This window comes from Opisthorchis viverrini (genome assembly GCF_000715545.1).
Source record: "Opisthorchis viverrini unplaced genomic scaffold opera_v5_202, whole genome shotgun sequence".
Lineage (NCBI taxonomy): Eukaryota > Metazoa > Platyhelminthes > Trematoda > Opisthorchiida > Opisthorchiidae > Opisthorchis > Opisthorchis viverrini.
Window position 1 is genome coordinate 531,355 of NW_008751858.1, and position 14,105 is coordinate 545,459.

At 42.8% G+C, this 14,105-nt stretch overlaps 2 protein-coding genes across 2 annotated transcripts in view; one reads left to right on the forward strand and one right to left on the reverse strand.

Moving 5' to 3' along the window:
* Positions 1-308: 308 nt before the first annotated feature.
* On the reverse strand, positions 309-10,368 carry T265_14475 (hypothetical protein; the record flags this gene model as incomplete). The annotated part of the gene is made up of 3 exons (XM_009173824.1): positions 309-454; positions 1,427-1,558; positions 10,164-10,368. Coding segments are annotated over 3 exons (483 nt in total), but the record flags the coding sequence as incomplete, so codon positions are not given.
* The window catches only part of T265_08108 (hypothetical protein), a gene marked incomplete at both ends in the record, with an annotated part of 70,071 nt that continues 60,713 nt past the window's right edge, over positions 4,748-14,105 (forward strand). The window contains one exon of the mRNA XM_009173815.1: positions 4,748-5,106. Within this exon, the coding sequence (XP_009172079.1) occupies positions 4,927-5,106 (180 nt within the window). The remainder of the gene's footprint in view (positions 5,107-14,105) is intronic.

A 14,105-nucleotide genomic window follows, 5' to 3' on the forward strand; every position in this document is an offset into this window, starting at 1 on the left:
TTGCTCACTCTTAAATTGAAGAGCATAGAACCCAGTCGTCTCACCTAACTTTCCTCTAGCTAACTCCACTATCGCAGCTGTATACCAAACCGACAACGTGTGGAACAAACAGAAGTTGTTCGAGAAATACACTCTGCAAATCAGTTTGTCTTTCACGAGAGACTCAACTGAATCTCTCGTTTATGATATTCTACAACTGAATGTGCTGCACACAGGCGGCCTTATGATTCAGTTAGCACAATATTGGAGATATCGTAGTATATTTTCATATTTCGAAGAGTTTTCAGCAACCTTGTGAGTATTTTCCTTTATGAGAATATACTGCGATATCTCGAATATCGTGCCAACTGAATCATGAAGTGGCCTGTGTGCAGCACATTCGGTTGTAGAATATCATAAGCGTCAGTTGAGCCCCTCGTGAAAACCAAATTGATTTGCAGATGAGTGTATTTCTCTAAAAGCACCAACCTTGTTTAACACTCCTTACTTGTTGGATTGAAGTTGTTAATCTGGCCGGAATTAGTTCGAAACTTTGGGTACAACGGCGCGGTGCAAAAAAAGTACAAACTGTTTTTTCAGTTGTTCACTTAGGCAAGCCTCAGAGGGTCTCAATCTTACACTTCCGAGTTTGCTTGACTCAAACAAATATTGATCAGCTCATAGTAATATTCTTTGGCTTGCGGAGTCGATGGTACGTAGATATTGTCTGCAGAACCAGGTTCACATTTGACAAAATCCATATTTTTTTTCATCTTTTCACGCAAAGTTCTGCACTGAGCAAAGAGACCGTCAGATGCATTGAAGAAGCTACAAATTGACGAGGATTATAGAAGTGACATTACGGTAAAATGAAAGTACTGCTAGCTGATGGGTATAATTTCAACGAAATGGATGCAGGATAAACAGAAGATGTAAGAATACACGACCAGCATTGCAGTTATTTACGATCTTTTTTGTACGTTTGCTTCCGTTTAGAATCGCATAGTGAGACCAAAAGAATGACTCTCTGAAAATGCATATGAAGAATCTGTTAATGAGATCCGTACCGGGCATGTTGAACACTCCGTAAAATGAGAGTGGTAAATAGACAACAAAAAACAGGCATTAGTGTGCACGCCTAAGCCAAATACTGCGTGTGTGTCTCCCTTTGAGTCCGATAACACGAATAGGCAGTTGAACGCAACCGGATGCCGGGTGTTCTTCGTAAACTTCACCGTGTGAAATGACGGAATATCTGTTTCTTGTTGCTGGACTACATATGCGAACTGGGAAGGCTGTCAGGTACTTTCAGCTTTGTTATAATACCTAGGCGCATAGCTGGCTAATATGATTATGAGAGGGCTGGAGTGTAAGCAAATAAACTCATCTCTGTGGAAATTTACACTATGTAAACGGTTATTGAATCAATTTTAACAAAAAGCGAAACTTTGATAATTTTCCCATTCTTTATCCACATGCACGTCACTTTGGTTTGAGTAGTCCTTCTGCACCTCCTCTCCTGACGTTACGATTATGGTGAGTTCATACGAAAGGAAGAAAGCACTGAACTCAAGATTCGCTATAATTCGAACTCATTATCGGTGCGTATTGTTAGCCGTGCCCGTAGGTTGGATACCGGACATCTGATACGCGAGGCGATCATGTTGACACTCCTCAACCAGCAAATGCTGAACACACTAGATCATCACTTTTGAACAGGCGAATGTGTTCACGCTTGAGTGATGCTCAAAGCGTCGAATGGCGGTCTAGTATGCAGTGCTAATGAACGTTAAAGTTGAAACTTGAGTTCAGCACCTCCACCTCTTTAGTGTGATGATAGCCATTCCGAGATCAGTATATGGGTTCTGATTGATGATGCGACCATTTGGGTGTCATAGCAGGACATTTCAGGGCAAGTGGAGAACGAACGCGGATTGACTAAGTAGGTGTGGTAACACACGCATATGCTGGTCCACGATTCTTAAGCGGGACGGCTAGTGTGGCAAAGTCAATGACGGATACGACCACCAAAGAGAAATATAAGTTGAAATCCGGACGTAGTAGAGGCAGTAATGAAAAATAGTTAGCCGAAGGTGGTTATGTTACTTCTAAGATTTACATTCACATCAGTCTCGTTTGAACAGTCCGCCTCCTTTTATCATAGCCCAATTATCTTGGTGAGTCTGCGCCAGAGGGAGGAAGCACTGGACCATAGTTCCTCATTGGCATTGCGGGAGGTCGTTCAAGGATTCGAGCAGACAAATCCTATCGCTCAAGCGTGAACACATTCGCCTGTTCAGACGTGGTGATTCAAGGGCGTCCAGCATGTGCGGGTGGAGGTGTGTTAGCACTCTGGCCTCGAATGTCATGTGTTGGGAGTCAAAACCTCGGGCACGACCAGGGATGGACGTGAATTTTTTGTTTAACTCTTCGAATTTGTACTGATGGTGAGTTCCAACAAGAACGGAACTCGGGTCCAGTGCGCCCCCTTCTGGTATGAACTCACCAGAAGAGTCACATCAGATCACGAAAGAGAAAAGTTCAAATTAGTGTTGTGTGAACTTGAAGGAGGAATCTATTATCTTGTTTGATTGACGGATCATGTAGCCAAATTGACAGTATGGAAGCTCCGAAAAAGCTTTGAGACAGCTTATGCCACAGTAAACCCACAGGCAGATATTCGAACTAAGGCTGTGGAAGAATAGCCTACCGTCAGTTTTAGTCCGCAAGTACTCAGATGCATTCGCAGAGCATCCTACATTTATCATGCAATGAATCTGTTGTCTGATCTGATCTTTAAACACTGTACGATTGGCTTAACCAGTGGAATTCAAAAAACCCCTTCCAATCAGGAATCTACTCTTTTGGAGGCTGAGTATTCAAATTTGACGCAAACCCGACTGTTTATTGTTTTCGTCGAGGTAACACCCATCCATTTGCTCACAAGTATTCGTCTCAAGCATTTCATCTCAGTTCGTCGCTGCATATCTTGAGTAGGGATTTTCTTGTTTCATTTTTGCTTTCTAAAAATGGCACTTTCGGTTGCTCAACAGCGTGGCCCTTTCTCCTAATTGCATCGATCATATTGATCTGCCTTAGATGTCCGAATGCTACACACAGAACACAAGGCACGTTTGCCGAGTCGTTTTTTTTTCAAGATATCTCAGTTATTACCTTCACCGTTAATCAAGTGAACCGTTTTAATTGCTCTAGTATCATGCATGGGGCTAGTTAAATCCTTGGATATCTTTCCCCAGTGTGTTCCCAAGGCTGTTTTCTGATGCATATGCTCAAGTTTCAACTGCTTATCGGAACGACTAGTGTCCTGGATAACGGTTACAAAGTAAGCTAACCGCTACTTTAAACAGTCTTCTATATGTTTACACCATTAAGGTTACCAGATCTGTGTGTCGTAGCCTGTTTGACTGATTACGACGGATAACTTCTTGCTTTAAATTAAACCCTTGGTTCATTCTCTTGGTTTTATAGACTATATTTCAACCCTTTGCTTGAAACATCAGGGATACAATGGACACTCCCTAAAGCCACATCCAATCACGACGGATAAAGCTGTGTAACACTCCCTCTAAGTAGTCCCGTCTGATGCTTTACCCAGACAAACTCCATGGTCACTGATCACTTACAAGGTGAGATCGCGTGCTTTTGGTGTATGGGGTGGAATCGTGCGATCGGTCCTGCATTCTGGTACTTTTACACAACTGGTATACATCTGTCACAGATGATTGTATCAATTACATCACTTATTCCTGGGAACTGACGATCCTGTTTGGTCTGCGCTGCAAAATTAATCGATACCAAACTTTATTCCACTGTATTCTGTAATGCTGAATGGACCCAAAAGGCCTGCCAACTCTTAGAAAACTAAGACACCAAATAAGTCTGACAAAATCATCTTTATTCGCTATTGTTTCCCATAAGGTTGGAATACATTTGATTTCATAATTTTCTGTAGAGATGCATAATGGACCTCGGAAGATTCACACATATGATTCTGTCGTCGTATTTGTATACCGTACATTCAGTCGACGGATTCCATTCTTAAGACATCAAGTACAGTCCGATTTGCAGTAGTCAGTTAGCAAACAATTTGATTAACCAACATTTTAAAAACAAACGTGCCTGTGGCTAGGGCAGTCGCTTTTTGAAACTTTAATTCATTTCACTTATAATAAGTGACTTCAGTATGTGATTACAACGTGGTATTTTGTTATCCGTGTCACTGGAGTCTCCTTATACTATAAATGCACTAGCAAAACCACTCTCAAAAGCATTATACGTATTGGCATAATTGCGTGGGTTACAAGCAATTGTTAATTACCTTGGGAGTGAAATCACCCTCTTCTGGAAAAGTCTACTCTGGAAGTTTATATGAAACCGGTTGAACACAGCGCTGCGACGTACGAAGTTCACTCAAATCGAAGTTTTATGTGACCTTCACCCTCCCACCCTGTTCATTCATGTTTAGGAGATATTCACTGTAAACAAGACGTGACCCCTAGAGTTGTTTCTTTATTCTCGATCTCGCTGATCTGTAGAAGTTCGGATCTCACACAAGCTGTCAGCTGATCGAGTCGCGGTTCCACACGGCCAGCGCAGGTTCGTCAACCTGGTCTGGCTTACGAGCCCGCTATTTCATTGGTTAGGCTTGTCGACCAATCATACGCTACTCGGCGTTTTGACCTTCGCGCGCTACGCATAAATTTTGCAAACGCCTGTGGATGGTAGTAAGAATTCCGATAATCGAGCAGCTGACTCTGTCCTCTGGTCGCCGTCGGACCTTACTTGTTGCAAGACCTATTAGTCCGTACGACGTGCATGCCAAAATGGACCTTACTGATTCCGAATCTGAGAAAATTGTCGTGTACTTCACAAACTCTCACTGAATCCTACCCACTACAGTAAAAAAATTCAATAAAATCAGACGACATGAATTTCACCAAATCGGCATTCGTTTTGTCCTGTCTGATGGTCCTTGCCTATTCTAGTCCTGTGAACAATCACTCTTCACGAGAATCACTGAATGGAACAGAGGGCGCACCAAAAAATGTGCAACATGTCAATACTGGAAACAAAACCGTGGTGACTGAATTTAGTGAACAACATTTGGTAAGTGCTTCACGGAGTTTCACTATAATTCAGCTACCCTTGAACTTCCTAAATGCGTAGGAAATTCCTCTAATTCACGAAAGAGTTTCATACTTTTTTCATTGGTTTATTGACCGATCCACTATTCTTCAACGGTCAGGTGCATTTCTTCTCGGATCCGTGAAACGTTGATAACCACACTCAACTAAAACGAACTGTTAGCACATTGTTTTTTATAACGTGTTACGATGGCACTGCATTGTATCTGTCGAAAAATTCTTGAGGCATGCAAAACATGAACACAGGAAGTGATTTCCCTCAGAACAACAGCTCTTCCGGCGATTTGCGGGTTCATTCATCACAGAGAGTACAGGTCGATTTCTCTTGTCACGGATCTGAAGGTTGAGGCTCGACAATGGGGACCATTACAGTGTATTCTGATCCTCTGTTTCTGATGTGACTGTCAGTAGACACTGACGCTCTTAATAAGGGTCAGGTTCTATTCGTGCTTTTATAACCGTTGCGAAGCTGGAGAGGCGTCTTCTTCATAGCTGCGCAACCTCATCATTTTGATTCAAACCTTTCCAGAAATTTAAGCATCGTTGCAAGAGGGAGATTATGATAGTGAATGCGCAATAAGGGGATGCGTAAGCGGCAACAGTGTAGGTGATCGCTACCCAAGACGGCAACGAGGCATACATTAAGCTGGTCCGTTTGTCGTACTCCAAAACTAGTGTTATTCTCCTATCGGCCATAAGTTTATAATCGGCAGAATGTTGCGTGTAAATAAACGTTTTCGCAGTCGCATAGAGCGCCATTTGGCTCTCATGTCTTCATGTTTGAGATCCATCTGATTCACTTTGCATGTGACTGGAAGAACAGCGCGAGCCGGACGGGGCAGGTTCGCACACAGTTCTCACTTTTATTCACAGTTTAACTGTACGGTTGAGCACCACAACTGCATTGGTGTCTATGATGCTGAACACGTGACTCGCTGCTGCGTATTCATTTTACTTTCTTACCCAACTTTTGTGTGCATTTCGTATCGCAGCTCGCCGAGTAAATAAAAATGAAGGTGATTCGCTTGTTTGGAACCGATATGTTGTTCAGTGGATTTTTCAGACGACGTATCAACATAATTCTTTCAATTCCTTGTTCACTTCATTAACCTTGCTTTCGTTATGATTTGAAATACTCTAACGAACGCCATAGTTACCAATATTTCGTAACGACACCTTGAATACTTTGGATTACGAGTCGTAGTATCGCCCTCAAAAGGGACACCATCGAAAGGAGTTCAGATTCTGGTGGTCGTTGGCTTGTTCGCTGAGCTGGGCAATTTGATTGCAAACGTTTCATCACCAATAACGCACTGATGATGTCATCTCGATTGGTGATGAAACGTTTGCAATTAAATTGCCCAGCTCAGCGAACAAGCCAATGACCACCATCTACACTACCTGAGCTCCCGACATTTTCCTCTATAGAATACGCTGCCTAGCTACCGACATTTTCCCATATAGTTCGGATTCTTGTAGAATAAATGGTGAGGTTTTCCACCATATATGGCATAAGTTGCAGGTTCTCTGAATTGTGCTCTAATATCTATTACCCGTAATAATCTTTCCAGAGTTGGTTGAATTTAGCAATGGGAAGGCAGCATACCAATACGTTTGATTGCTTCCATCGCGGATTTACAACACTAGCAAGTCAGAAAGCAGCTAGGCAGGCAATTTTTCCCAAAACTCTGTGAAATTCAGGCAATTCGGTCGCTGTAATGGAATCCAGCTGCAGTGAATGTGGTTGACTATTTTGACACTGAGCCTGCAAAGCCGGTGATTCCAGATTGATCTTCACTCACTAGATCAACTATCATATAACCGTTGCGTTCTCCATGCTTTGATTTCGTACCTTGTAACGTGATCTTGCCGGTATGGGAATCGAGGACGCACACCCATGGACACAGACAGACGAATCAAGCTTGCCACCGTGCGCGACCCTGTGCACTTTAGTCTAAATGCAACGGTCAGAGGTCATGCATGTGCAGATCTGCTGATTGCCACGACTTGACGCATTCAGGATGCTTGAGCCCAGAGGCAATCGCTACAAAGCCAGTACCATGTCCTCGGACTGTTATGTAAGTGTGAAAATCATGGTGTTCGATCTACACAAGATGTCCGAATATCATCCTTTGTTTGATGTTGGGCCATCCCTAACATACAACTGAGAGTGCATCGATGCCAGTATGTATATCTGCGTATAATTCGTCTGTATATCGTCACTACGCATAGTTTGTCCAATCAAAGTGCTAAATCAAACCCTCTATGATTGTCTTCTTTTGGCTGATCTAGTATCCCTGGGAGAGAGTTATGTTTACGTTTGTTTTCCAGGCAATAAACTTGCTCGCCGCTGTCCCGTAGCATGACCAAACGGTAATCGTTGCGTTCGTAAGTTGGCTTGAAGAAGGCGTATGACGAATGTCATGCCAGAGCATACACCACATAACGAACCTCGCAAAAGTTCAATCAACATTCCGACTTGCTGTTTGAACGAGACTCTTATTTAATGTGTCCCATCCCGACACTTAATCGGTTTCCAAATATTATTCCAATTTAGTTTCTGCTTTTGAACATTCAATCGATCCAGACATGTGCAGAGTGTTTCCATGTTAGGACTTCTATTGTTAAGCCATCATCTTTTATTTGAGCTCTCCTATTTTCTGGAGGTCTGGACAAATTGTTTCGAAATCTGACATCTACTTGTCCCTGCATATTCACAGCTTAGGCGTCTAGTTGGGCAGCAATGAACATCTTTTCCTCCAGTGTCAAGTGACGGTTTCCAAACCCCAATAACTGGTCTGCGCTGCGTATTCTCGTGTTTGGCTCACACTAATCATTGGTTCCGATTCGGTACCACCCTCGGAGAGGGGATTATCACCCCATGCCGGATATTTTAGAGGGAGAAGGCTCGTGGACGACGGTCAAACTGCTAGCCCGTAGGTGGCAGGTGCGAAGTAACCCGGAGTTTTGTGAGATGCGTACTGTGGACGATTCCGAATAAAGATGGGGCAGCTGCGTGGCCTTCTCGACTTTTCAACATATGCTGGCTTGGTTTCGATTTATCTCGGTGGTTTTAGTTGCGAACTTTCTGATCGTGGTTAGATCCTAATCCCGATTTCTCTGCTACTCCTCTCTAGGCTTGAGCAGCCTGGTAGCTAGGCAGCGAAAAGTTGCTACAGCTGAACGATTCTTTAAGAATGAACAGGTAACCTCAGCATAGAACAAGTTGTTTTGTCATTCCGGTTTGCCATATCTGGAGAGAAATTTCAGCAAGGACCACGGAACGAAAAGGACTCTTGTATCTTACACTACATAACTCACTAGAAACATTCAGAAACCATTATACTCGTACTCAGCCACTTCGTTGGTAACACTTCCTGTTCTCTCATTGCTCTCTCCTGGTAACACGGAATGGTCATGTCAAAACCTAATATTGCATCATTTTAGGCCATCAACCGATTAAAAACTACCGTTTTAGACTGGTTACATTTTCGAGCTTCATTCACCCACAGTGACTTTTTGGCTAAACAGCTGATATCGTCTTGGTCATTTAACAAGAGGCGAGACGATCAGCAACGCTTTGGATCGGCTAGTTGCACTGCGTGATAATGAGAGAAGCGTGAAGTATCAATCAAACCATTCAGGAAAGTGATTACTGGGTGACAATACTATCATAGATGAATACGTGTAATACCAACGTAGTCTGCAGGCGACAGAGATGAACCTAATGGCTTGCATTCGGCGAATATAAAACGAAATGAATATACACTGTTTCTATTGACCTGATACACTACTTATAAAGTCTCTGGAAACAACTCACAATCAGTTTCATCGTTCTTGAGGCTCATCAGGTCCGCGTAGTCCCCGAGGTTCCATCTGCTCTATGTTCCGCTTGAAGCCAAAGTTGACAGATTGCGACAAACGTTTCATCTGGATTCGACTGAATCTCCTGTGAAAACCGAATTTGTACGCAAATGAGACTATTTGTTGCAAATACAGTACGTTAGTAACTATGATTACCACTAACTGTATGCAAATATGCGCCCCCGCTTTGTCTCGAGAAACTAGGTCAGAGGGTGAAGGGCTTCAGACGAGGTCCATAAAACCCACGATCACCGAAGCGCTAAGAAGATGAATAATTTTTTAGGGATTCTCTGTGCGAAAGAATCACGTTAGTCGTTATCATCCTGTTTGTAAACTGTATGCAGATCAGCAGAGAGATACAGGTTCAGCGCAGAATGACATCAAGCGTGATGACCGGTTCTTAGAGAGCTATTCGAAGCGTATGGTCTATATCACCAGAGTATATAAATAACTAAGTTGGCAATAGTGCGTGAAAAGCGATAACTCACTTGCAAACCAACGGCAGCCAGAAGACAAATCTCCCGAATCGTGTTAGGAGTGTACAACTGAGCCCAACCGCTGTTTCTTCGGTAGTAAAATGCATTGGAAAACTGACCGCCAAAACAGCCGCTCATTGTGGGTTCGCGGTAGTCATTCAGAGTCATTTCGTAGGAGAATCCCATAAAAATTTTCCGATCTTCTCGCGGAAATCAAACACAAAGACAGCTAAAACAGTAGTCCCATGGGCGTTAATCAGACGGTTGTATTACGATGAGATCGAACTGACGTAATATGAATGCTGAAACAAACCATGTAGAGACTGCGTGCACGTCCAACTTCCTTCTCATGGACGAAGTCAATTACATTAGACTGAACAATAGGTGAACTTTTCGAGAAATGCACTCATTTGCAAATCATTTTGGTTTTCACTGAATCTCTCGTTTATGATATTCTACAGCTGAATGTGCTGCGCACAGGCCGCCTCATGTTTCACTTGGCACGATATTCGAGGCATCGCAGTATATTTTCATTAAAGGACCTACCCACAAGGTTGCTGAAAAATCTTCGACAGCCCACGACCGGTTTCGCCCTTCTTAGGGCTCATCATGTAGGCGCAGTTCCCGAGTTTTCGTCAACCATATGTTTTACTTGAATCCAAATTCAGTTGTAGAATACCATAAACGAGAGATTCTGTATAGTTTCTCGTGAAAACCAAATTGATTTGCAAATGAGTGTATTTCTCGAAAACATTCCAATTTGGGTTCAAGTAGATCATAAGGTTGACGGAAACTCGGGGACTGCGACAACCTGATGAGCCCCAAGAGGGGCGAAGGCGGTCGTGGGCTGTCGAAGAGTTTTCAGCAACCTTGTGAGTAGTCTCCTTTGTGAAAATAGGTGAACTTTGTTACCTGTGAGAGTGAGCACACAGTTAACCCGTCATTCCACTCACACCATGTGCTCATCAGGTAGGTTTGTGGGGCAGATGAGTAATCGAAAACCATGCGGCCGAAATCCTTATAAGTGTATCAGTCATTCCATATCCAAGATAAAGCTTGGCAGGTCGAGGTTTTTGAGACGTGTACAATGTTTGTCCGACTACTGTCTAAGCCATTTTTTTTATATTCGCAACCCTTTTTCGCGAAAGGTTCGCCTTCTGGCCACTAATAGCTCTCTCACGGAATTTCTTTAAGAGGCGGATGCCGCCAGAACCATTTGAATATCCGTTTGTTTTATAGATAATGGCGCTACTACCATCTCTTATCGATCAAGCATGTGGAAATACATTCTTTAGCCCGATAATTGTGCTTTCCCCGCGCGTTGTTATATATTTCCAGCGAGTTTGAGGTTGTCTGTAGGCTTCTGTCAGCATTTCAGCCTTCCACACACGCGGGCAAACTGGAATAAACGGGCATATATGTTTGTACAAGCCGAACACTTCCCCATTGTTTGTCGGAAACTGGTAGCCTGACCAGCTTTATATGTTGTGTACGTCGGATAAAAATGAATGCCGACGATTGAGGAAAGAGGGACGGGGATGGCGTTAATTAGTTGCATGGCGTTTTATTTGATCCATCAGAGTCAGAAGGCGGACGAATTACACGTCCGTATGTGTGTGTTTTCGAGGGAACTAACAGTACACACACACTCCAAAAGAACATAACCGACGATGAGATCAAACGGTTTGTGCTTTCAGAGTCTGAGTATTAATTTTCTTGATTGGTTTTGTGTGCATGCATGCATGCATGTGTGTGTGTGTGTGTATGCTTACGCCAGCTGAGTGGAGTTCGGATATTGGTGGTTGAGCCATTCGGAGCCACGTTTGTTCTACATGAACCAGATCAAAGCAGCCGCCAAACAATCTTATCTAGTTTCGATATGGTTAACTGAAAAATCAATAGTGGAATGATTCGAAACGATCATGGGCTCATCAAGTGTGGACAATGTTCAGATTTGTTGCTTGCCTACCTTTCTAGATCGTCTGAAAACGGGAGGTAGTTAAAGCTACACTTGTCTGTTCAGAATGAATATATCCAAGGCTTTGATGTAATTTGACCAGATTTTTCGTAGACAGGTGAGATAAAAGTTGTTTTATTCAAGATAATTCTATTGCTAATTACTATTCTCCGTAAGTGGATTGGGGTGGCCCAACACGATTGTCTGCCTTGGTTGCAAAGGAAACCTATTGTTAACCCTGGTGTTTTTTCAGTTTGGCTGTGTATATCCTACTGGTCAATTGGGAGAAGTTATGCTCCCGACAGATGCGTAGCTTCAATAGTCTCTTTGATCGATCCATCACTCATGTGTGGATTATCCACTCTTGATGAACTCGAGAACAGGAATTTTGAACCCATCAAAGTGTTCTCTCACGTGATAATTTCTCTGTAGAGTTCTCAATACAGTTACAAATCAAGTAGATCATCAGCATTGCTAAGAAAATCGATCTTTGGAATAACGTGACAAGCCCGTACATGAAAATCATCAACAACCATTTTCTGCAATGCGTAACTAGGACATGGGGGAAAGAACTTATTGCATATCGATAGCTTACCTGAAAGCAATATTAAATGTGATAAAGTTTGGGGTGTGAGGATTTGACCAGCTAAGTGATTTGCTAAAGTGGTCCGATTGAACATGAGTTTTCCATAACCGACGCAACGCAATTCAACATAATTCCCCCTTTTTCGATTGCTTCGTATATCACAATGTTTTGTGTTCTTGCTTTTACGAACCACAAACCTCTCCCCGTCTAATTTTTACACTGACGTCTTTTTAGCCATCTCTTGACAAATATAGACTAAGTGATTGTTCTATAAAAACAGTCCCGTCCCGAACTGGGCGTATTTCGACTAATATGCCCTGAAATTGTTGCTGTGTGAATCAATCCTTTTGATATGTAGTCTTATTATCAATACTATTATGGTTTTTGGTTTGTTCGCTGAACTCGTCAATTTGATTGCAAATGTTTCATCACCAATCGAGGTGACACCATCAGTGCGTTGTTAGGGTGTGTAGCGGCGCACAACAACCAACCCGTCACAAAGATTACTTGGAGATCACATTGTGCTAACTTGGTTTGCCGCTGTGTTGAAAATTTACAAGAACAACTTAAAACAACACATACTAAGTGAAGGATACCGATATCCTTTCCACATATGAATTGAAAGAAGGAATAAGCAATTTCGCTTTCCATCAGCAGGCGATCTTACACCTGGGCAGGTGCTGATGGGCGAAAACATGCTGTGGGGTAAGATCCGACTCATTTTTAGATTGACTGTAACCTTCCCTCACTGCCTCCGATAATGCATCATATCTACTGACGAAAGTAAGTACGACCACTCACTGGGATTTCGAATAGTTAGGGAAGAACTAGTTTGAGTTCGTAGGAGTAGGAGTATCAGCTTTTAGTGCTGAACACTTAGGGACCATTTGTAAATCAGAGCCTGGAAATACGGAGAGACGGAAAGATTGTAACTGAATAGGAGTTCCATTCCCACTGGATCTCTTCTACGAATCTGTAGACCACATTTCTAGTATGTTTGTGAATGTGTGCTTGCCTACAAGCAGGTGTTAAATTGTGTAGCGATAGAATTTTTGAAGGGAGTTTCCTCTGCGTTTAACTGTTTGATTCCACCGATCACTGGGCCTCAGTTTAAAATTAGTAAGAGGCAATAAAACCTCATCCGGAAAAATCAAGAAACCGCTACTTTACGGTTTCACCAGTTTGAACTTTGTGTTCGAAAACTATTTGTACATGTACTATTGCCAGAGTGACCAGTCAATCCAGTGTTAGGATCATGGCCTGTGTAGGTTTCTCCAACAAAGAGTTGGTCTTTGACCACCGAGTTACATTCTGACTAAGTGCGTTACTCTTTCTGCTTTTTTATTGCGCCATAAATATTTTTCCGAGTCTGGCGCAGAGATACAGAAAGATACGCCTCGCTCAGTATGTCTTGTTATAAATCTTGAAAGTGTCGTGCACAATGTGTGGCGATTATGCACTGTCTCGGGACGAGATTAGTCAATGGTTAGAGCGCGAGTTTACGGAAAGATCCGTGGTTCGAACCCAACCTCTATATCCCGATTTCTGCTGTCTAGGCTTGGACAACCTGGCAGTTTCCCAGCCCTCGTGCTTCCTTCGGGTGGCATGGCAGCTGGCACTGAAAGGGTGTTACAGTTGAACGATTATCTATCGTAGAGCACTGTTTGAGGAAACTATTCTAGCCCACATTATGTTGCGAAAAAATACGTAAATTGTTCAACATTTATCTGCACACGAAGGCCGCTTCGAATGATGCCTCAAAACAATATCAGGCCAGACACTCCAGTAAAAGTCTTCAATGCAGTCTTATAACCCCATTTCAGATAACGTGTGCTCTTGAATTCGCGAACTTTTTCACCAACTGTTTTTTTTTGACGAGAGACTTTCCTGGGAGGCTTTGTGAAGCTTCCAAGGGACCCGCTTTTGGATGCCGTAAGGATAGCAGCCTGTTAGCTTGATGAAGCCTTCAGTGATGAGACCAGGCAAAGTAAACAACCGCATTTTTCTCTCTCAAACATTGTCTGAACAAGTACCGCACCTTTAGTAGCGAACAGTGTAAATGGCATTTTGATGAGCTT